This window comes from Heloderma suspectum, chromosome 2, assembly GCF_057233095.1.
Source record: "Heloderma suspectum isolate Gila_16-S chromosome 2, 16-S_ref, whole genome shotgun sequence".
NCBI classification, from domain to species: Eukaryota; Metazoa; Chordata; class Lepidosauria; order Squamata; family Helodermatidae; genus Heloderma; species Heloderma suspectum.
In genome coordinates this window covers 250,980,906-251,003,802 of record NC_139459.1, presented here as the reverse complement: position 1 = coordinate 251,003,802, position 22,897 = coordinate 250,980,906, and the positions used below count along the sequence as shown (strand labels likewise).

Genomic DNA, 22,897 nt, shown 5'->3' with positions numbered 1-22,897 from the left:
ATAAATTTCTGGTGAATTTCCAGAATCCCGCTATATCACAGCACCATCTAGTGGCTGTATAATGAATCATATAGAACTTGCCCAGAAAGAAAACTCCCAGGTGAAACCACATGAAAAGGAGCCAAGCTCAATCCTGCAAGGAATCCAGAAGCAGAGTGTTTCTTGCCCTAAATCTAGGGATGGGGGAGAATTTCTCCCCGAAACTTCGGGGGGCCGAGTGCCAACGTGTTTGGCCCCCTGAAGTAGTTTCGGGGAGAAATTCTCTGCACCCCCCCGCCCCCCGCCCCCCCGGGACGGGACTTACCTTTCCCGAATGTCCCTCCCGGCGGCGGGTCCTGGCGGCGGTTCGTCAGGTCTTCGACAGGGGCAGAGGCGGCAGCCAGTCTTTCGACCGGCTGCCGCTGCCGCCATTCCAATAAAAGTAAACAAAAACAAAAAAAACACGCGCCCATGATAGGCTACGTGACGATTAACGTAGCCTATCACGGCTAGATTTGCAAAGTCAGCCATGATAGGCTACGTAAATCGTCACGTAGCCTATCACGGGTGACTTTAAAAAAAAAAGCGCGTACGGCTAATGGCGGCCCCCATAGGGAGCCGCCATTCACGTTCCTTATTTGGTCGCTGTAGTCTACGTAAAGATTACGTAGACTACAGCGACCAAATAAGGAACGCGAATGGCGGCTCCCTATGCGGGCCGCCATTTGCGTACGCGCTTTTTTTTTTTTTTTAAGTCACCCGTGATAGGCTACGTGATGATTAACGTAGCCTATCACGGCTGACTTTGCAGATCTAGCCATGATAGGCTACGTTAATCGTCACGTAGCCTATCACGGGGGTGTTTTTTTTTTTAACTTTTTATTTCGCGGCCGGGCGAGGCGAGGCGCCTCCTCCCCGGCCTGAATTTCGGCCGGGTGAGGCGGGAAGCCTCCCCCCTGGCCTGAATTTCGGCCGGGTGAGGCGGGAGCCTCCCCCCCCGGCCTGAACTTCGGGGGGAGCAGCAAAGCGCCTCCCCCCCACCGCAAAGCAAGCTGCGAGACCAGGTAAGTGGCTTTCGTGCACTCCTACCTAAATCTGGGTTTCTTTCAAACTCATTTTGTGTTGCATTTTCCTGTCACAGCATCTTCAGTGCTGTTCGGGAGTCCGTGTGACCTCAGCTGGCTTTGGTGTGGGCTGCTGGAAACGCTGCTGATTGGCGGAAGGGAAAGTAGCATGGGACAGGGGCGGGAGGAGACCAGAGGGGTAAACATGTCTATCCAGAAGTAACTCATTGCCTTCAGTTCCACCTTGCCAGCCGTGCTGTTTTGAAGCTGTGCAGTTACGAAGGAGCACAGCTGAGAAATGCTGGCTCAGTCGCTGCCTCTCACTTTAAATAGTCATTGCACTTGGGAGTGGGTGTGGGGAGCCAGCCCCGCTGTTTTGAAGCTGTGAAGCTATGAAGGAGCACAGCTGAGAAACAGTGGGTTGATTCGAAGCTGCGCAGCTAAGGAAGGGTGATTGCCAGGGCAGATGATTTTCACAAACATGTACTCTGAAGCACTTCATTGACCCCGTGTTTGTTTGTTGGGCAGGTGGGGAGGGAGCCTGTTGATTGATCTATATTAACTGCCCAAAGTCAACATGCCAGCCGCACTCCCTCCTCGCTGGCTCCTCGCTCTCTGCTCTCAGCGCCTCTTGCACTCCTGCTAATTCTGCTGGCCTGCCATGCTCATACAGTCAGGGCCAGAAATATCAGAACAAGAATAACTGTTTTGGCAGTTGGCCTCTGCACACCACCACATTGAAGTTGAAAGGAAACACACCCAGATGGGAGAGAAGTCAGGGCTTTCAGCTGTAATTCAAGGGGTTTGACAAAGGTGGGGCACTAACCATTCAGGAAGGACAGCCAGTGTCATACACACACACCCATCACTGGTGGCTCATGAGTAATGGAACAAACCAACATCATTTCAAACTTAAGGATCGCCTTTGATACCTGGATGAAAATCCTTTGTAGTCAATGACTGCCTGAAGTCTGGAACTCATGGACATGACCAAATGCTGAGTGTCTTCCCTCGAGATGCTTTGCCAGGCCTCTACTGCAGCTGCCTTCAGCTGCTGCTTGTTTGTGGGCCTTTCTGCCTTCAGTCTTGCCTTCAATAAGTGAAAAGCATGCTCTATTGTGTTGAGATCAGGTGACTGATTTGGCCATTGCAGAACATCCCACCTCTTTGCCTGGAGAAACTCTTGGGTAGCTTTTGCTGTAAGTTTTGGTCATTATCCATCTCCAATATGAAGCGGCGTCCTGTCAGTTTGGCAGCATTCAGCTGAATCTGAGCAGAAAGTATAGCCCTATACACTTCAGAATTCACCCTGCTGCTTTTATCAGCAGTCAGGTCATCAATAAACACCAGTGACCCGGTTCCATTGGCAGCCATACATGCCCATGCCATAACACTGCCTCCACCATGTTTGACAGATGATGTGGTATGCTTTGGATCATGAGCTGTTCCTTTCCTTCTCCATACTTTTCTCTTCCCAGCATTCTGGTACAAGTTAATCTTGGTTTTATCAGTCCAAAGAATCTTATTCCAGAACTTTTTGAGGTTGCTGGCAAAGGCTAATCTGGCCTGTCTGTTCTTGAGCGTTACTAGTGGTTTGCACCTTGTTGTGAAGCCTCTGTATTTACATTCATAAAGCCGTCTCTTGACTGTAGATGTTGATAACGACATGCCTACCTCTGCAAGAGCATTCTTGACCTGGCTAGATGTTGTGAAAGGGTTCCTCTTCACCATGAGCAGAATTCTGCGGTCATCCACTTTAGTTGTCTTCCGTGGTCTGCCAGGCCTTTTGCTGTTGCTGAGCTTGCCAGTTAATTCTTTCTTTTTCAGGATGTTCCAAACTGTTGTATTGGCCACTCCCACTGTTTTTGCTATCTCTCTGATGGGTTTATTTTGTTTCCTCAGCCTAATGATGGCCTCCTTCACTCGCATGGACACCTCTTTGGACCTCATGTTGGGAGTTCCAATGAACAGCTACCAAATGCAAATGTAACACTCAGAATCACCTCCAGGCCTTTTATCTGCTTGATTGGTCATGGGGTACCCAGGAAACAGGCCACACCTGGCCATGCAGCTGCTTGTCAGCCATTCGTTCCATTACTTATGAGCCACCAACGATGGGGGGGGGGGTTATGCCACTGGCTGTCCTTCCTGAATGGTTAGTGCCCCACTTTCGTCAAACCCCTTGAATTACAGCTGAAAGTCCTGACTTCGCTCCCACCTGGGTGTGTTTCCTTTCAACTTCAATGTGGTGGTGTACAGAGGCCAACTGCCAAAACAGTTATCCTTGTTCCAATATTTCTGGCCCTGACTGTAAGTGTGTGTGTGTATGTGGGGTATGCGGGGTTTGTCATGTATGTCTGCTCGTAAGCAAGTCCTGTATTGCACTTCGTTGAACATGCGATGGAGGGGGAGCAAGCCTCTGCTCATTGGCTGCCCCGCACCTACGCAATAGCTGATGTTAATTTCTACTTGTGGTGGGAGTCACCCACCCCACCCCAACTAATGTGGCTTCAGTTCCCATTTACACTGCAAAAGCAGAGGAATACAGTACTGTGTGTACCATGGAAAGAGCTAATCCAGTTCTGTGAAAATGCAGACTTTGCCCAAATCGCTTCACAAAGCGTTTCCGTTTAGATTGGCCTCCGGAAAAGATGTGGGATTTTAACCTCGTGTAGAAATGCTCTGAGTCACAAGGTGCTTTTTGATATTAACCCTGGCCCACCTTGGTGATAGGTGGAACCTGCTTAGTCCAATTTATAATTAGACTGGAGAAAATGGATGAATTGATGTCTCTTGAAGGTCCTGAAATTAATCAAGGATGGGTCCCTGACACAGGAGAGGCATGACAGATTCAGTCTCTCTAGGCTCTCAATTAGTTCATCAAGGTGCACCAGAGATTAGAGTTTTCTGAGCTAGTTTCATTTCTTCCCCACCCACCATATAGATCTGGCCCTCCCAACCATCCTGCCTACTATAGATAACCATTTGATTTAATTAGAAGTTGCAGGGATGGCAGAAACAGCCTGATTTTTACAATGTGCACCTGGAGTAGTACCCAGGGCCTGTATAGAGCCTGAGGTGTTGTTGTTTTTACCCTAATCACTTCTTTCGCACCAGTGCATTGGATTTACTGGAGATAGTAATGAGCATACTGAAGACCTTAGGATACATGAAAACATTGATTATCAGCTTACGCTGATATACCAACTATATCCTTATCTGGACAGATAGCCTAGCTACAGTTATCCATGCTCTGATAACCTCTCATCTGGATTACTGCAATGCGTTATATGTGGGCTTGCCTTTGAAAACAGTCCAGAAACTTCAGCTGGTCCAAAACAGTGCAGCAAGATTGTTAACAGAGTCTGGCCACATTATGACAGTACTTTTCCAGCTGCACTGGCTGCCAGTCCATTGACAGGCCCAATTCAAAGTGCTGGTATTAACAGTCAAAGCCCTAAATGGCTTGAGGCCCGGTTATCTGAAGGATTGCCTCCTCCCATATGTACCTGCCCAGACCCTAAGATCATCTTCAGGAATCCTTCTTCAGGAGCCCCTGACAAAGGAAGTGAGGCGGGTGGCTACCAGGAAGAGGGCCTTTTCTGCTGTGGCACTCCAGCTGTGGAATGAGCTCCCTAGATAGGTTCATCTGGCACCTATGTTGTACTTCTTTTTGTGCCAGGTAAAGACCTTTTTATTTTCCCAGCATTTCAGCACTCTAGTCTGTTAACTGCTGTTTTAAATCTGTATTTTAAATCCCTGCATTGCTGCTAGGTTTTAGTCTGGTTGTACTTTTGTATTGTAGTTCCAAGCTTTCATATTTTATATTTTATGTTGTATTTTGTGGCTTTAATTTTTGTAAACCGCTCAGAGAGCTTCAGCTATTGAGCGGTATAGAAATTAAATAAATATGTCCAAGTATCCTGACACACAGCAAATGTGGGGATAGCAGTCACTTCCTCCACGTAATCTAAGACTTACTGGACATGAATCAGTCCTTATGTACCATCCCTGTTACTTCCTGTAAGTTCATGTAGTCATCAAGAGGTGATAGTACAGAAGAGAAATTTTATGGTCTTAAGGCCTCTATGACTGTACTGCAAAGAACCAGTTTTGAACAGACTTCATTGAGTCCTGATTTCAAAGAGACTGACACCCCTCCCCCAAATCCAGCAGCCAGTAGATCTGTAATACTGTAGGACAAACATAAGAAAAATGTTAAATTCTCAAGACCAATAATTGCCATAATTTACAAGGAGGTGATGCCATTTACCTCCTCAGTTTTTTCTCTAGTCTTTTCTCTAGCAATTGCTAGTGTTTTAGGAAGTCAGTGGGGAAAATGAGAAAATCTACCTTTAAACCTAAAAAATGGCATTCTTATTTCTGTCACTTAGCGTGCAATGACATGTACAACAGCCTGACTGTATCTCCACCCTCCCAGCAAAAATATACCCAACATAGATATACCTACTATTGGAAGAAGAGATCTGCAGTCTGTGCTGTGCTGAGAAATTTTGCTAAAACTTCCTCCTACTTATTAGCCTGCTACAAATTTTCTCTGAAATTCAGGAGTTTTCTCAAATTTTGCCTTTTTCTTTTATATATACTAAGGGCACAATCCTGTCCAGATAGGTGGCCACCTCTGAATTCAGAGGCGACGACCTATCCAAAGCAGGGCAAGGGAAGCACAGAGGAGATTGTTCCCTCCGTGCTTCTCCTGCACAGCATTTTTGGCTAGACAGCCGATTGTGGCTGTCTAGCCACAGGAGGGCTGCGTGGGGGAGGAGGCTGCTGACACATAGGAGGTGTCATTCAGGCATTTCCACCCTCCCCGCCCTGGAACGCCCCTAGACACACCCCTTTTCAGCCGCTCTGCGCTCTTCTTCTGAGTGCGGAGGACGGGGCTGTTTCGCACTGCCTCTGAGGCAGCGCGGAAGTGGGAGGAGGTCGGTTCCTGGAAAACAACATATCGTATGGCCCTCAAGCCGCTGTCTAGTGGCCATAGGATTGCTCCCTTAAACTATAATTAAAATTGCCGTACCTTTGTTCTATCTTTAAAAAAAACAAAAAACCCCACAGATTCCTCCAAATATCTCCCAAACTGATGTTCCAGTATGCTTATGTACAGACAGTTATTTGGGGTATAAGCGAAGAAGCTTCATAATGTGCTTGCAGAGTGTACAAATCTCACTTTTGGGTAGTATCTAGTACTGCCACTGCACCTCCGCTTGTTCCTTTGTGCCCATGGGACCCACCACATGCACAACACAAACTAGCATTTCCTAAATGAACTCTGTAAAAGAGTGGAAAAACTCATTTCTGGAATGTGACAGGTCAGAAGAGCTCTGTTCCGTGAGCTCCACTGACCTGCCCCATTCTGGGAAGGAATGTTTTTGCTCGTTTTAAATTGCTTCAGGGACTGCTAGGTTCCTACTGCGGTATTAGTAGGTCCTGCTATCATGCAGGCAGTATTGGATACTGTCCTTTGTTTCTGTTTTCTTAGCACTCACACCAAGACTGCAGGTTGCACATTTAAACACAGTTGTTCCTCTGCCAGTACACCTGTTGCTATTTAAGTGACTGACTGAATATTTGATTAATTGACCACTTCTGGAGGAGGGGTTAGATCAATTTATAGCAGACTGTCCATCACCACTAAGATGAAGAGTTCCATGTTAGCACATTACTGGAAGAGAAGAGGATGGATGCAAGCTCTGTGGCACCTGAGAAATGGACAAAAGTAGGTCGACATGTACTTAATTGTCAATGTTTGGATAGGTAGGGAAGCTGGATTGATCTTGCAAGGTGGGCCAAATAAATATAGCTTGGTTGGGCTATGAATATATTTTTCTATGTGAAGCAATTTCCTTTTACTTTAGCTGTGGGTTTTGATTATTGCACTGTATATTTTACCTACATATGTGACAAAACATCCTTGGCCTAGATCTGATTCAACATATTCATATATTTACATTTTAGGAACCTTGATTGGTGGGAGGTGTCCTGTTGAAGATGGCTGGGTATATTGGCATGGCAACTGTTACTACATTCACAAAGGAATATCGAAAAACTGGCTAGAGGCGAGGGATATATGCAGACGGTATAGGGATACAGACCTTCTCTGGATAACCAGTAACAATGAGAAGGTATAATACTGTGTTTTCACATAGGCTTTATTTTCTTTTAAGACTTTGGATGGGTAATGCCAATCTTTAGCACTTTGATTTGGGTGCTGTTGTTTTTAATTGATGTGCAGGATGTTATAAAATATTCCCCATTTCTACTTGACATAGATTTTCTATTTTTTTGTTTTTTTAAGAAATTGCTTCTTTCGATATTGCCTGGAGGACTCTACTGGACTGGTCTTCATGGGAATACATTTTGTACCCGTTTGCAGTGGTCAAAGGCTAATGTTTCATATGTGCATTCAGAATGGTAAGTTGAGTAAGAATTGCTGCTGTCAGCAACGATAATCCCCCGTGCTCTGAAGCTTACAAAAATGTTGAATGAGCAAGTCCAAAATAAGTTGAGACTTCTCCCTTGGCATGGTGCCTGCCTGCTGGTGTTGATTCCAGTTGTGTTGTGCTGCTGCAGAGTGCCAAAGGACAGAACCTGTGGATGGACAGATCGTCAGGGGTTGATTTTAATATGGGGTGGGGGCTGATAAGAAGAACATGGAAAAGGAAAAAAAGAGCAAGTTTCTTCAAAATGGTTCCCTATTTTCGTGACCTATCTGATGGTTTCAGCATGCACTATAGCCAATTCTTTCTAACCCCAAATATGCCCTTCTTACAGATAATTCTTCAAATTCTGGAGTACTAGATTCTCTACAGGGCTCTTGTACCTTTAAATTGTGCACAGGGATATGTTTGGCTGGGGCAGGTGCAGCATTTCTTGGTTTGGGGCTGCCATTGCTGTATCTGCCAATATGTCCCCTTCTGCCTAGGTTTTAAAAGCTCTGACCTGTATTGAATATGACTACCCTACTTGAATCCTATATTTATATATGAATTTATTTTATGTATTTATGCTACTTCTGTACCATTTAATATCCTAAAATGTCTAAGCAGTTTACATTAAAATAATCTAATGCCATGTAAAAACCAATGTAAAAACAACATAAAATAATAAATACAACAAGAACAACAGCAGAACAGAGCAGTGTCATAGTCGATTACAAATCAGGGAAAGCCTGAGTAAACAGATACATCTTCAAGAGGCATTTGAAGCTCGCCACAGTTTCCACCTCTCAAACCACACATGCGAGAGCATTCCAGAGGGTGGGTGCCACTACCGAGAAGGCCCACCTACGTGCCATTACCTGGCGGCGCACTGTTTGTGGGATCAGCTGTTGGCTGTGATATTCCTATATGCTATTCAGTAGACATCAGGTTAACCATGCAACTATATTAACTAGGCACACTATTGTAATACTTGTTACTGAACTGTTTGGCTTACAAAATAAATACATTTTCAGGTAAGAGTGTTACTCATTTTTTACTCCACAGAGCTCCTCTAGGCCATCTTCCCTTTACGATTTCTTCTTTAAACAGCCCTCATTTATACTGCACATGAGCCACTATATCTGGCTGGATACCTGCATTTGCACACCACCACCCTGTGTTTCTGCCCAGTGGAATCCCTATGCAGCCTGTGGATGACCTATTCTCGAATCTTTGTGCTCCTGCCCAGTGGGTACCGTGTTGTGGCCTAGGAGTGCCTAATGTCCCCTCCTTTTGGACTTAATCTGCCTCCAGCAACAGTCCCCCTTCCTTTCTGTTTGTCTCAGCAGACTAAGGATAGGTAACCACCCTTCCGTCTCTCCCCATCTTCCTTGTCTTTCAGCTTATGGTAATTATCAATCTCTACCCCCATCCCCCCATTCCCTTTTGGGACGGCCTTCAATAACTCAAATTTTATAGCTAAACAATCAAAGTCATTTTGTTTCTTAGTGTCTCTTAAACATATTTTCTGGGTAAGTCCTGAAGTTGGAGCTCAGATTGTCATGCTCCACTCTCTACGGCAGGGATAGTCAACCTGGTGCCCTCCAGATGTTTTGGTCTGCAGCACCCGTCGGCCCCAGCCAGCATGGCCAATGGTCAGCGGTTATGGGCTGCCTATTCCTGATTTAAAACAAAGTTCCTAACTCACCCACACTGTACTCTTGTTAATTCTGCATATGTGCTAGTTTCTGAGCCAGCTCTACCAGAATGCTAGTTGCCTGCTTCTGGCAGGAACAGAACCAGAAGCTGTTGAGAGAAGAGGTTCTGCTAGCGCCAGACTAATACTCCTCACTCATCTTTCATTCCTGAGGGGCTTACTCTGAAATACGTTCTAAGTTAGATACATGTTCCAAGCAAGGGTGTAACACTTCATCAATCCAGCTTTGTTACTAGAGGCCCAAGTATCTTCAGTGGCAAGGGACACTTTTCACCAGCTGAGACTGCTGTGTTGGCTGTGACTTCTCCTGGACCGGTTGACTACCCTGATCTAAAGTGAAATGAGTGGTGATTAGGAGGAGAGCCTTCTTACCTGTGGTGCTGTTTGTGGATTTTTCTCCCAAGAAGACTTGTGTAGCACTATGCTGATGTTCTTTAAGCATCAGGCGAAGCCCTTTTTTAAATTCTCTCAAAAAAGAAGACATGCTTATGATGAGTTTTTTTTTTACTTCTGTTGGGATCATTTTAGTGCTGCTTTTAAAATTATTGTTATTGCTGTTTTATTGTTTGTTGTCTTTATGATACTATTGTAAAGTGTTCCAAAAACCTTTAACTTAAGGATAGCATAGAATTTTTAAAAATAAATCATGCATCCCATGTCTATTTCACAGCAAAACATAACATGATAGGATTTGGTCTTAAGTCTTTAGTTTCTAGTTCTTCAGCAACCTTCTATCACCTGGTGTTTCTCATATTCAGTCTAGAGACCACTGGCTGCACCATAGAGGAAAACAAAACATCCCATGCAGATTACATAGTGTCATAGCTTCCTGGCATGTGTCTCTGAGTAGTACATGGGGTTCCATGTATGAATTTGCCATGTGTGTACATTGTACTTCTTCATACGCATTTAAAATATGCATATCCATTCTTGTAAAATGGAATGTGTGAAGTAGCCCTTATCAGAATGGGGAATAGTAATTCCTTGAATATTATTAAAGATTGGATTTTTTGCTTGGTAATCTGTTTCTAAAATAACAGCTTTTATGTGTGTGTTTTTAAATTGAGGTTACGGAAGAAATCATGGACATTCCTTTGGAACTGCTGTGTGCACCTGTTTGTTCCCAAAGGTTTAATGCCAGGAACTGGCTGCAATTGGAAAAAATCATGGGTTTGCAAGAAAAGAGAAGAGGGTAATTGGGATGAACATTGCTGATTTATGTTAAACATTACATGAAGTTTCTGTACGGTAATAAATCCATTGAGATTAAATGTAGAGAAAAATGCTTTTTCTCATTGTATCCCATTGACTTACATGCTCACATTTTATCCAGCAACATGCAAGACAAGAAACAGTTTGAAATATGTCTTAAACAGAGGCATTCTCAGTTCTCATTTTTATCTCATCCAGGTTTTAAGAAACCAATAACAATATGTGAGCTGCAATAAAAGTTCAAAATCCACAGTTGAGTAGGACCAGCCAGAATACCAGAAAAGATTGTGCAAATTTTCGAGTTCTTCAGAACTTAGTCTCCTCATGAGACTAAGTGATACAAAAAACAGTAGATGGAGGAAGGATAAAACAATAAAAAAAATAGGCCAGATATTGTAGCCATGAGTTCTACAGCCTAGATCCAGTCTCAAAATGGAGATTGCAAACTGAATGAATTAGTTACTGGTAGGTGTTGCAAGTATCAGAACAGAATACACTTAACATTCTGGGACAAACTAGCAATGGCTGACCCTCATTTCTAAAAAGATAAAGGCGGCTGTAACTCAGGTATATAAGTAAAGCCAGAGGTTACTTTTAGGTGGTGCACTGGGTAAAAAAGTCAATTGAAGCCAAATTATGTAGTATTACCTAGTGGTTGGAAGGATGTTTTGCCCAGTGCCCCACTTAAAATTAATCTCCTGCTTTGTTCAGGCATTTGAAGTACGTTTATGTACTTTTAGGTATTGTCGACTGCTCTTTTGTCTGCTGACTTAGATTTTATTTGTGGTTTTATATATTTGCATTTGTATTTTTAAAAACCGTATAAACTTCCCTGGAATTAATTCCGACAAAGGGTATTAATAAAATGGCCTAAGTAAAATACATGAATATTAAATGATTCCGCTTGTGGACATCATTCATTACACTTGCCCTCCCTTCCACTGAATGAGAAAGGAAATTGCAATCAAGAGTGTTCACCTTGATCAGTGAGAGTGCGGCTGTCTGGCTGTCTAAGCATTGTGGTGTCTTGTTGTTTGTTGTCTGAAGGGATTGTGGGCTGGGTGTGTCTGTGTATTCATATTTACTTATTAAGATTGGCCTTCTGAAATGTCCTTTTTTATCAATACTCCCCCACCCCCTATTTTTGTCCACTGTACCATTCTAATAAGAACGTGTCAAGTGCTATTTGGCTATCTGCATTTCTGATTGTGTCCCCTGCTCTGGGCAAGTGAGACTTCTATGCCTTGCCTTTTGAACTGAGGGGGAGAAGTAACCCAGGCCATGCCACCTTCCAACTACTATGAAACATAGTGGAAATTTCCGGTGAATCAAATTTTCCTTTTTGTTTGGTTATGATCCTCTATCTAGACTTATAGTTTGATTTTCATGGAATAAATATTTTGAATGACTCCTATATAACAAATATGTCTAAACTGCATGGTTTATTCTCTAAACCAATTATGTATATGTTCTAGAAACAATGGATTTCCGCACATTTCGTGGCTATTACCTAGTTGGCATTGCCAAAGAGACTAAACTGGTCACCCACAAATCATTAAATGAAGCCTTTCAGCATTGCAGATTCGAAAGAAGACTTTGCACTGGCATTCAAAGGATAAGAACGACCTACATATCATACTTTGCAAAGCGACTGGTATTAGTCAGCGGAGCCTTTGCAAATTTATATACAGCATATTTGAAAAGTGGTAGGTATGCTCCAGAGAGCACTTACTTGGGATCATGTAAGGGGATTAATTATTCCATCATACACTTGACTCACACTTTTTTTCATTTATAAATTATATGCCAAGTTTACTGCCTGAGGAAGGGCTCTTAGTCCACTTCATGATCAGGCAATTCTAGGGGACAGTATTTATAACTTAAGGAGAGCCCTGCTAAATCAGACTAAGGGGCTTTTTATCCAGCATGATATCCAATAATGGTTAGCCAGACACTTCTGGGAAGCTCAGAAGCCTTTCTTTGTTGTCTCCCAGTAACTGGTATTCAGGGTGCAGCATCTCCATATTTGGAGGTTCCATGTAGCTATCATGGCTGATAGTCACTGACAGACCTTTCAAAGTAATTACTTTGAAATTACCTAAGGGTGTCTCTGTTAAAGCTTCAAAAGGTGTTTCACTTTATACTGCTTCACCTAGACCAGAGTGTACAGCCTTTCTGGGCCCAAGGGCCATATGTGATGCTGGCTCAGTGATCGGGGGCATGCACACACACATACACCAGCAATCCTGATACAGATTGCTTTTTCCTCACTGATAGAAGTGGCAGAAAATGAGTGATCTGTTTGGGGATCTCTGGGGGAGCGGGTGGAAAGCCTTCTCTCCACCCCCTCCCCAAGAAATCCTGATATAGATACTCCTTTCCTAATGGCTTGCAGCAGAAAACGAACTATCTGTATGAGGAAATTGGCAGGGGAGATTTGGTGGCAGGGGGCCAAGGGGGCAGCCACTGGGCTATGGGTTGTGCACCCTTTTCCTACATTACAAACATGGACTCTGTTAACACATAACACCAGATGCACGTTATTCATTTTTTGCTTATTTTGCTCAAGTAATAGCTCAAATAATAACATAAAGGTGCTTGTTTGTATAAATGCAGGAGACAGCAGCAACTAATTGTGACTGCTGGATCCTCATATGTCCCTTCGTAATTTGTTGTGACAGTAGGGTTTTATTCCTGCCAAGTTATAAAAGGGGATACCCTTATTCTACTACAGAGAGGAGATTATTTACTTAAGATTATTATATATCGAAGTTGCATTAAGCAGAGCTGAACCAAACGGTTTCGTTTTAGTTTTACAATTCCTGAAAACCACCTCTATTTTTCAGTATGTTTTCAACAGCTCAGAAATGCAAGTTGCAATATGAAAACTGAAATTTATAATTCAGCTCAGTCCTACTTTCAACAATGAGCTGTTTGTAGTCTTGGAGTATTTTGGTGTCTATCCCTGTTCTGTTGTAAGATTGTTCCATTTTTGCGTGTGGATATGATGCTATATGGTTGTATCCAATGCTAGTCTAACTTAAGTCTGATTCATTTCAAGTAGGACGAACAGTGGATTCAGCCCGAAGTTGGGATTACCATCCTGTTTTTATAAACATCATACTTCTTTAACTAGCTGTATCACTTGATCTTTAAAATATCTTTTTGCAGCTTGTTCTCCAGGGTATTATGGTCCTGAGTGCAGCATAAACTGCATTTGTAATGGGACTGAAGACTGCAATCCATTAACTGGACAATGTGCAGAAAACGAGCAGTGTAATGAAGACTACTTAGCAGATGATTGTGAAAGAGGTACACGATTTACAATCCTGTTGGCTAGTTGTCCTTCCTCTCCTCAGAATCATCTAGAGTGGAGAGAAAAACTAAGTCCATTTACCTGATTTATAACAAGATGGGAAAGCTGTACATGAAGTAGCAGTGTGAGAAAATAATGTGTTCTTATCTAATAAAATGGAATCCTGTGAAACATTATGGTAAGGAACTGCTGCTTACCTCACCCCACGCTTTATCGCCAACAGCAGACATGCAAATATGTTTATATGTCAGAAGGGACAGACAGAGTAAGGATGGTTAGAGGGCAAAGAAGCAGGGGAAAGGAGGACGACAGTATAATCTAGAAATAGTAAGACTCAGGTATGCCTGGAGAATCTTTACTAAGGGTCAAACAGGGTAAACTAAGGGTCACATTTTGTGCCATCACCCACAAACTGGCATTTCCGGACAGGGTCCTAGTTAACACCCCCCCGCCCCCTGGCTCAAACCTATGCCAAAGTTTTGTGCTATCTTTGTGTCACAAACCCTGTAGTTTGTGCTGCCATTCACAAGTGTGTAACTGACATACACAGTGTAGGGTCCTATTGAACACCCCAAAACCAACAGTCATATTTCCTCAAAACCTATGCCAAGGTTTTGTGCTTGTTTTGTGCCACAAACCCCAAGATTTGTGCTGCCACTTCTTAGTGTGTCACGACATACCCAGTTGGGCTTCCTGTCAGGATTGATTCTGAGCACAGGGAGATAGTTAGCAGCTCAGATTCAGAAGAGGAGCAGCCAGAACTGGGGGAGGTTTTTTCACAGGCCAGTTCAGCTATGGATAGGCGTGCTCCTCAGGTTACCAACTCCCAGATGGCCAGGCATGAAGTTGCATCCTTAACCCCCTCTGTGAGAAGCAGCGAGCAGGAGGAGGAGGGGCTTGAGGTCTGTGACCTAAGAGACGCCAGGCGGAGACGCAGAGCTAAGAGGGAAACGTCAGGGGTGGAGCTTAGATGTTCGAACCAGTTAGCGATGCGTGAGAGGCTATGCAGGGGAGCAGCAGGCAAGGGGCGGGACCTCCCTCCCTAAGTTAGGCTAGTCAGACAGCCGCCCTTTCAAAGTGTGGGCAACTTTCGTTTATCCCATTTGAACCTCCTGGAGGCGTTCCTGTGTAGCTGCAGAGTCTTCGAGGATTTGCATCTGTAATGAACCTGTTAATAATGAATTAAAGGTGTGAGACTGAATCTTTTTGTGTGTGTTTGCGAGTGCTTGAGGAAAGGGGGGGGGCAAGGGAATCTTGACACTTCCTGGTTAACACCGCCCCACACAAGTATGAATCCTGAAGTCTGGTATCACCTCAAAACCTAGTTTTATGGATGCTAACTAGAAACCCTAACTGGATATGTTGAGCACAAAACCTTGGCATAGGTTTGAGGAAATGCGACAGTGTTGGTTTTAGAGTGTTCAGTATGATCCCACACTGGATATGTTAGTTACCAACCTGTGGCTGGCAGCACGAAACGGACCAGACCAGAACTCGGGCTTTGTGGTAGAAAACTAGGACAACGCTTTGGCATAGATTTTTAATGGATACCAAATGTTGGAGTTTGTCATTAACAGGATTTTTTCTTGCCTTGTTGCTTAAATGCTCTTTGTTCATTTCTCAGGTGTGATTAATCTCAAGTGCCCAAAAGATCTCGGATGGTGGTACTGGAAAGACAATTGTTATTATGTAGAGACAATTAATCATTTGACCTGGGAAGAAGCAAAGGATTTCTGTGTGGCTTATCATGAAACTGAACTGATAGTGCTGCCACGAAGCAAAGAGGAAAAGGTAGCATGTGTAAGATGATGCAGTGCTGGTAGGGCATTTATAGAATATATATATATATGCACACACACACACACATACACACACACACATATGTATGTATGTATGTATGTTTGTTAACTGTCAGCTGAGAAGTGTAACTTTTATTAGGGATACAAATTGAACTTAGCATAAATTTTGAAATTAAGAGATTTCTGTAGAGTTCTGGCATTTGAGACCTGCTTAGGAGTCTTTGGGATAATGCTGTGATCTAGAAGGCTTTTCGAAATATCAAATATTGCAACCAGTTTTCCAGCATCAAATGTATGATTAAATTCAAACAGGAAGATTAGGGAATCTTGCAGGCATGTTTAGACCAGTAGGAAAACTGGAGCCTTTTCCTTTAGAGACTATATGAAGTGAAACACATTTCCCTTTGAAGGGTAAGGGGGAGCTACTTGGAAGAAAGGCCCTTCCCCTTTGGGTAGTTAGGCAAACGTTTCACCATTTGCAGAGGTTACTCTCATCTGCCATGCTTGCTGTTTTTCTAAGTGCTAAATCTTCACACTGCCTCTTCTTGCCAGGCCAGCCACAATTTCACTCTGGCAATTGCCATCACAAGGATAGGTGCATGACACGAGAGAGCTCTCTTCATCAGGGGTGCAAGTCTTGACCCAGCAATACTTTGATGTGCTTTTCAGTCAGCCCTTAATTATCTTCTGATCAATTTGGGAGAGGAAATTGTAAAGAATAAGAGTGATTAAATCTATCTATTTTCTCATTTTTAATATAAACACCACCTCCTTTTCAAAATGGTGGGATCCCTTTCTTTTTCTTTGGATTGAAATCAGTTTAGCAACAATTTATCTGGCCGGTTTGCAAGTCCAAAAATGGTTTTATTTAGTTTGAATATAATCAATTTCTTATCCTATCTGACCAGTTGGCTTATTTAGGGGCCCATTAAAATATCCTACCTGACAGAAAGGCATAACAGTAATTTAATAAAGACAGTTGAGAAAAGGATGGTCGATTTGGAGCACAGATATTACCTAAAATAATTGGCTGGCCACCTACATTCTGTACCCCCAGAATGCATCGTGTATGGCAGCTTCGAATAGATCAGTAACCTTTACATTTGCTTGACCTCACATTCCATGTCATATTGCTTATATTTTACAATCAGCCATTGTATGGTACAATGAACTTTAAAGTTTCAGGTTTCCTAATGTGGATTTTATGTATGAATCTAATACACATAACATCTTTTTATGAAAGTTATTAGAATGATCAATATTCATGGTAAAAAATCTTACATGTTTTCATTCTTTGGGTTGCAAGGGGAGAGAGGTAGAGTAAAAAAAAAAAAGAAGCAAACTAGAATGTTCTAAAAATGATTTTGAAAGACTCCCTTCTTTTGTCCCACTCAGTTGGATGTCTCAAACTGATGTGTATAATCTCTGCTTCATAATTCAATCTGTACTGCACAGATTAGTTTCCTGTTTAGCTAGGCTAGGAATTTTTCTGCTTCATCCAATTATAACATTGCTATGTTTATATTATGAAATTAAAAGACGCTTGCTCCTTGGGAGGAAAGCTATGGCAAACCTAGACAGCATAGTAAGAAGCAGAGACATCACCTTGCCGACAAAGGTCCATCTAATCAAAGCTATGGTTTTCCCAGTAGTAACGTATGGCTGTGAGAGCTGGACTATAAGGAAGGCTGAGCGCCGAAGAATTGATGCTTTCGAACTGTGGTGCTGGAGAAGACTCTTACGAGTCCCCTGGACTGCAAGGAGGTCAAATCAGTCCATCCTAAAGGAAATCAACCCTGACTGCTCATTGGAAGGACAGATACTGAAGCCGAAGCTCAAATATTTTGGCCACCTAATGCAAAGAGAAAACTCTCTGGAAAAGACCCTGACGCTGGGAAAGACTGAAGGCAAAAGGAGAAGGGGACAGCAGAGGATGAGATGGCTAGATAGCATCACCGATGCAATGAATATGAACTTGAGCACGCTCCGGGAGAGAGCGCAGGACAGGAAGGCTTGGCGTGCTATGGTCCATGGGGTCACGAAGAGTCAGACACGACTGAACAACAACAACAACAACAACAAATGTTTATATTATGATTAGCAGCCAGTTTGAAGGGAATACTTTTCCTTTATCTTCATCTCAAATCTTGTAACTTTTTTGTAAGTAGCATAATCTCTCTAGCAAAGCCAGATGCTACATCAGTAAGTACTTGAACTTGTGTTCCATTCACTGACAGTGCAGTGGCACTATAAGATATAGGCTCACTAATTTAGTACTGGCAAATCTAATCAGCACATTGCTTGGTTGTTCCCCTTTCTAAATTGTAGGTACAATCCTCCTGCAGGGGCTGCTGTGAAATGGTTGCCAATGAAATTATTCAATGGATCCTTCTACTTTCTGTTTCTAGTTGTCTCTTGGGCAGGTGTATCTCCATTGTACTGATCCACCTATCCCTCCCCAGAGCCCCAGGCTACCTAGACCACTTTTGGAAGCTAAATCTTATTTGAGAAGATGCCAAGAAAACTGTTCTTTTTTAACATTGTCACTTTGTATATGTTCTTCTCAAGGACATGTGGTGATCAAAACAGAAATCTTTTAAATAAATCGCTAGAAACTACTTGGAATCTTGTTTTTCCTCCACCATATCCCATCTCATGTAGCCAGACAACAAATAGCCTCTCCAAATTAGGAATGCTATTGCACCATAGTTTTAATTTATGGAATTACAAAGCTAAAAAGTACAGTTTACCCCAGTACTGAGTATGCACTGCTGTCAGCATCTTTATGCCAAATGGAGGTGAGGAGAGGAGTGTACTTGCTATTTCCTACCATCATGAAATGCAGAGCTTCTGCCTCCTGTGTGCTTCCTATCTTGGGAGGGAATGTAAACCCTGTGTTAGAAATCATGAGACAGTCATGAAAGAAGATAACACAATAATGAGGAGGCAAGCCTCCAATTCCTTCTGGCAAAAAAATGGATGGAATCGGGGCGGGGGGGATTTTCAATGTACTGTGACCTGGCTATGGAGCCAGGAAGCCTCTATGCCTGAGTCTTGGAGATCCTGAGAGACTTTTGGGATAGTCTGCATGATCTAAGCAGATAAGAATCCTGGAACATTCATAGAATCACAGAATCATATAATACTAGGGCTGGAAGGGGCCTATAAGAGCATCGAGTCCAACCCCCTGCTCAATGCAGGAACCTGCATTGCATCCCTGATAGATGGCTGTCCAGCTTCATCTTGAATGCCTCCAGTGTGGGAGAGCCCACTACCTCCCTAGGGAATTGGTTCCATTGTCGTATTGCTCTAACAGTCAGGAAGTTTTTCCTGATGTTCATCCAGAACCTGACTTCCTGTAACTTGAGCCCATTATTCCATGTCCTGCACTCTGGCATGATTGAGAAGAGATCCCGGCCTTTCTCTCTCTGACAGCCTTTAAAGTACTTGAAGAGCGCTATCATATCTCCCCTCAGTCTTCTCTTCTCAAGGCTAAATATGCCCAGTTCTTTCAGTCCCTCCTCATAGGGCTTGGTTTCCAGTCCCCTGATCATCTTCGTTGCCTTCCTCTGAATCCTCTCCAGTTCGTCTGCATCCTTCTTAAAGTGTGGCACTCAGAACTGGACATAGTACTCCAGATGAGGCCTAACCAGTGCCGAGTAGAGGGAAACTAGTACTTCATGTGATTTGGAAGCTATACTTCTAGTAATGCAGCCCAAAATGGCATTTACCTTTTTTGCCTTTTTTCTTCTGCCTTTTTTGCAGCCACATCACACTGTTGGCTCATATTCCGCTTGTGATCTACAACAATCCCAAGATCCTTCTCGCTTGTAGTGTTGTTGAGCCAAGTATCCCCCATCTTGTAACTGCATTTGGTTTCTTTTTCCTAGGTGCAGAACTTGGCATTTATCCCTATTAAATTTCATTCTCTTGTTTTCTCCCCGGCACTCCAGTTTATGAAGATCACATTGAATTTTGTTCTGTCTTCCAGGGTATTGGCTATCCTGCCCAATTTTGTGTCATCTGCAAATTTGATAAGCATTCCCTGCACCTCCACATCCAAGTCATTAATAAAAACGTTGAAGAATACTGGGCCCAGGACTGAGCCCTGCGGTACCCTGCTCATTACCTCTCCCCAGTTTGAGAAGATCCAGTTGATAAGCATTCTTTGAGTACGATTCTGTAGCTAACTGTGGATCCACCTGATAGTTGTTTCATCATTTTAGCTAGTTTGCTAATCAGGATATAATGGGGCACTTTGTTGAAAGCTTTGCTGAAGTTGAGGTATATTATGTCCACAGCATTCTCACAGTCTCCACAAGGGAAGTTACCTGATCAAAAAATGAGATCAGATTCGTCTGGCAGGATTTGTTCTTGACAAATCCATGTTGGTTTCAAGTAATCACTGCATTGTTTTCAAGGTGCTTACAGACTGATTGCTTTCTAATCTGCTCCAGAATTTTCCCAGTGATTGATGTCAGACTGACTGGTCTGTAGTTCCCAGGTTCCTCCTTTTTGCCCCTTTTGACAATAGGGACAATATTAGCCCTCCTCCAACATTAGCACTCCAGGATGAGTGGCACTTCACTCATCCTCCATGATTTCTCAAAGATAACAGACAGTGGTTCTGAGAGTTCTTCTGCCAGTTCCTTTATTGCTCTAGGATGCAGTTCATCTGGCCCTGGAGATGTGAACTCATTCAAAGTAATTAGGTGTTCTTTGACCATATGCCTATCATTCTCAAACTGCAATCCTGCCCCTTCAGCGTGAACTTCGCCTTTGCCGGGGGGGGCGGGGGGGTCATAGAACCTCTGTCAGGAGAAAACTGAGCCAAAGTAGGAACTGAGCACTTCTGCCTTTTCCTTGTCATCTGTTATCATTTTGCCATCCTTATTTAATAGCTGAACCACCATTTCTTTCCTCTGTCTTTTACCGTGCACATATCTGAAGAAAGCCTTTTTGTTGCTTTTAGCATCCCTCGCTAACCTCAGCTCATTCTCAGCTTTAGCCTTCCTGACACCGTCCCTGCAATTCTGTGCTACCTGCTTGTACTCTTCCTTTGTAGCCTGGCCTTCCTTCCACTTCCTATATGTGTCCTTTTTTGTTTTGTCATCTCTAAGCTTTTTGTGAAGCCACATTGGCGTCTCCTGTTGTCTTCTGTCTTTTTTTCTTGTCGGAATTATTTGTAATTGTGCCTTGAGAATTTCCTTTTTTAAAACTCCCACCCATCTTGGGCTCCTTTTCTCATTAGAGTCGCTTGCCGTGGGACCTTACTTACCATTGTTCTGAGTTTATTAAAATCGGCTTTCCTAAAATCCAGGGTATGCGTTTGGCTACAGTCGGCTTTTGCTTCCTTTAGAACCAAGAACTCAAGTATAACATGGTCACTTTCCCCCAGAGATCCTGTAACTGCTACTTGACCCACTAAGTCATCTCTGTTGGGTAGGATCAAGTCAAGGATAGCTGATCCTCTAGTTCCTTCCTCTACTTTCTGTAGGAGGAAGTTATCAGTGACACAAGTCAGGAATCTCTTGGAGGGGCCATATTTTGCAGAATTTGTCTCCCAACAAATATTGGGAAAATTGAAGTCCCCCATTACTACTACATCATGCTTCCTTGAAACCTTGGCATTTTGCTTTTCAAAAGTTTCATCCTTGTCTTCTCCTTGATTTGGTGGCTGGTAGTAGACTCTGACCACCAGGTTCCTTTTATTCTTTGCTCCATTTATTTTAACCCAGATGCTCTCGATGGGGCTACCAAGCTCATCCTCCTGTATTTCTGTGCAGAGACATGTATTTTTAACATAGAGTGCAACTCCACCTCCCTTTCTGTTCCTCCTGTTCTTTTTGAACAAGAATTTCCCTCCTGTATTAAGGGTTCAAGTTTGTTCTGTTTGTTTCCCATACTCTGGGCATTAGTGTATAGACATCGAAGACCATGTGCTTTATACTCTGGCTTTCTTCCTACATGTTTCTGAAGACTATTATTGGGCGCTATTAGAGCTGTTCTCTCCGTTGTGGTGCATGAGCCTTCATCCATTGTTACCCCCAACTTTACGTCTCCCTCCCCCGTAGGATTCAATTTAAAGCCCTCCTGATGAAGCTCTTCATGCTGTGGCCAAACACATTCTTCCCATCCTTTGTGAGGTGCAACCCATCCCTTGCCAACAGTCCCTCTTCCAGGAAGTGTAGCCCATGGTCCCAGAATCCAAATCTCTCACATTGGCACCACCTTTGTAGCCAGTCATTCACCCAGAGTATTTTTCTTTCCCTTTCTGTCCCTCTTCTAACTACTAGAAGGATGGATGAGAAAACTTATCTGGGCCCCAAAGTTCTTGAATTCCCTTCCCAAAGCTTCAAAGTCTGGCATGATTTCTTCATAGCTCTGCTTGGCAATATCTTTTGTTCCCACATGGATGAGAAGAAAGGGATACCTGTCAGTGGCCTTTATGAGTGCAGGCAACCCTTCAGTTATGTCTCTAATCCATTCTCCTGGGAGACAGCATACCTGGCGAGTCCATGGGTCTTCGCGACATACTTGGGTTTCGATCCCACGCAGCAAGGAGTCTCCCACTACTACTGTTCTTCTCTTCTTCTTGTTGTAGGCCTTGGTTTCATCGCCTCTGCTTGTCTGACCTTCAGCCTCTTGCTCACTGTCATGCAGATTCCCCTGTAATTCTTCCTCTGTAGGCTGTCCTCTAGTCTCATCCTCAAGTACCTGGAAACAGTTCCATAGCTCCACTGCCTCCACTGGTGCAGAGTGGCTTCTAGTTCTTCTGCTCCTGTCACCCTTTTCCAAGGAGTATGCTCTCCTTCATTTTTCCTCACCTCCGCATTTTCCTCTTCTGCCTCAGCTTGCTGTTGCTGTTCTAGCTTCTGTTCTTCACTTTGCTGCTGTAGTTCCACCGTTCTGTCCAAGACCTCTTTGTGTTCTCTTATTCCCTGGAGGGTCGACAGTTGCCGCTTCAGTCCTCTTACTTTTTCTTCCAGCAGCGTGATCAACGTGCAGTTGTTGCACATGTAGGCCATCTCAGGCAAGAAAGCAAACATGGCACAGACCTTGTAGGTCACCACCATTGGAGAGTCTTTTCCTTCCATAGTCTCTATTCCCTTTATGTTTCTAGCTTTCTGATTGTACTGGAATAGCCTGTGCTGTGTCCTCTATTCACTGGAGGTTAAAAACACAGTCCCACTGGTATGGAGTGTGTGTTACAAGAAAAATAAATTTTTTATAAAGGAAGAAAAGGAAGAGAAAAAATGTTAGGGGCCTCCCCCTTGACGTCCACTGCTGAACTCCCCTGGCCAACTCCTGTTTGCTCTCCCTGTTTACTCACTCTGATCACTCACTCTCTGGGAGCTTGCTTCCTT

General features: G+C 43.4%; 1 protein-coding gene and 1 long non-coding RNA gene across 4 annotated transcripts in view; one reads left to right on the top strand and one right to left on the bottom strand.

The window, feature by feature from the left end:
- The window catches only part of LOC146354381 (uncharacterized), an 87,028-nt gene that overhangs the window by 26,777 nt on the left and 37,354 nt on the right, over positions 1 to 22,897 (bottom strand). Inside the window, exon 4 of one of the 3 annotated variants that reach the window (XR_014788376.1) lies at positions 9,576 to 9,668. The exons of the other annotated variants lie outside the window; for them this stretch is intronic. This is a non-coding gene — a long non-coding RNA (uncharacterized LOC146354381). The remainder of the gene's footprint in view (positions 1 to 9,575; positions 9,669 to 22,897) is intronic. 3 annotated transcript variants of the gene reach the window in all.
- LOC146354382 (uncharacterized) overlaps positions 1 to 22,897 on the top strand; it is a 185,137-nt gene that overhangs the window by 134,946 nt on the left and 27,294 nt on the right. The window contains exons 31-36 of the mRNA XM_084838718.1: positions 7,023 to 7,189; positions 7,363 to 7,478; positions 10,271 to 10,395; positions 11,891 to 12,121; positions 13,587 to 13,727; positions 15,356 to 15,522. Coding sequence (XP_084694844.1) covers positions 7,023 to 7,189; positions 7,363 to 7,478; positions 10,271 to 10,395; positions 11,891 to 12,121; positions 13,587 to 13,727; positions 15,356 to 15,522 — 947 coding nt within the window. The remainder of the gene's footprint in view (positions 1 to 7,022; positions 7,190 to 7,362; positions 7,479 to 10,270; positions 10,396 to 11,890; positions 12,122 to 13,586; positions 13,728 to 15,355; positions 15,523 to 22,897) is intronic.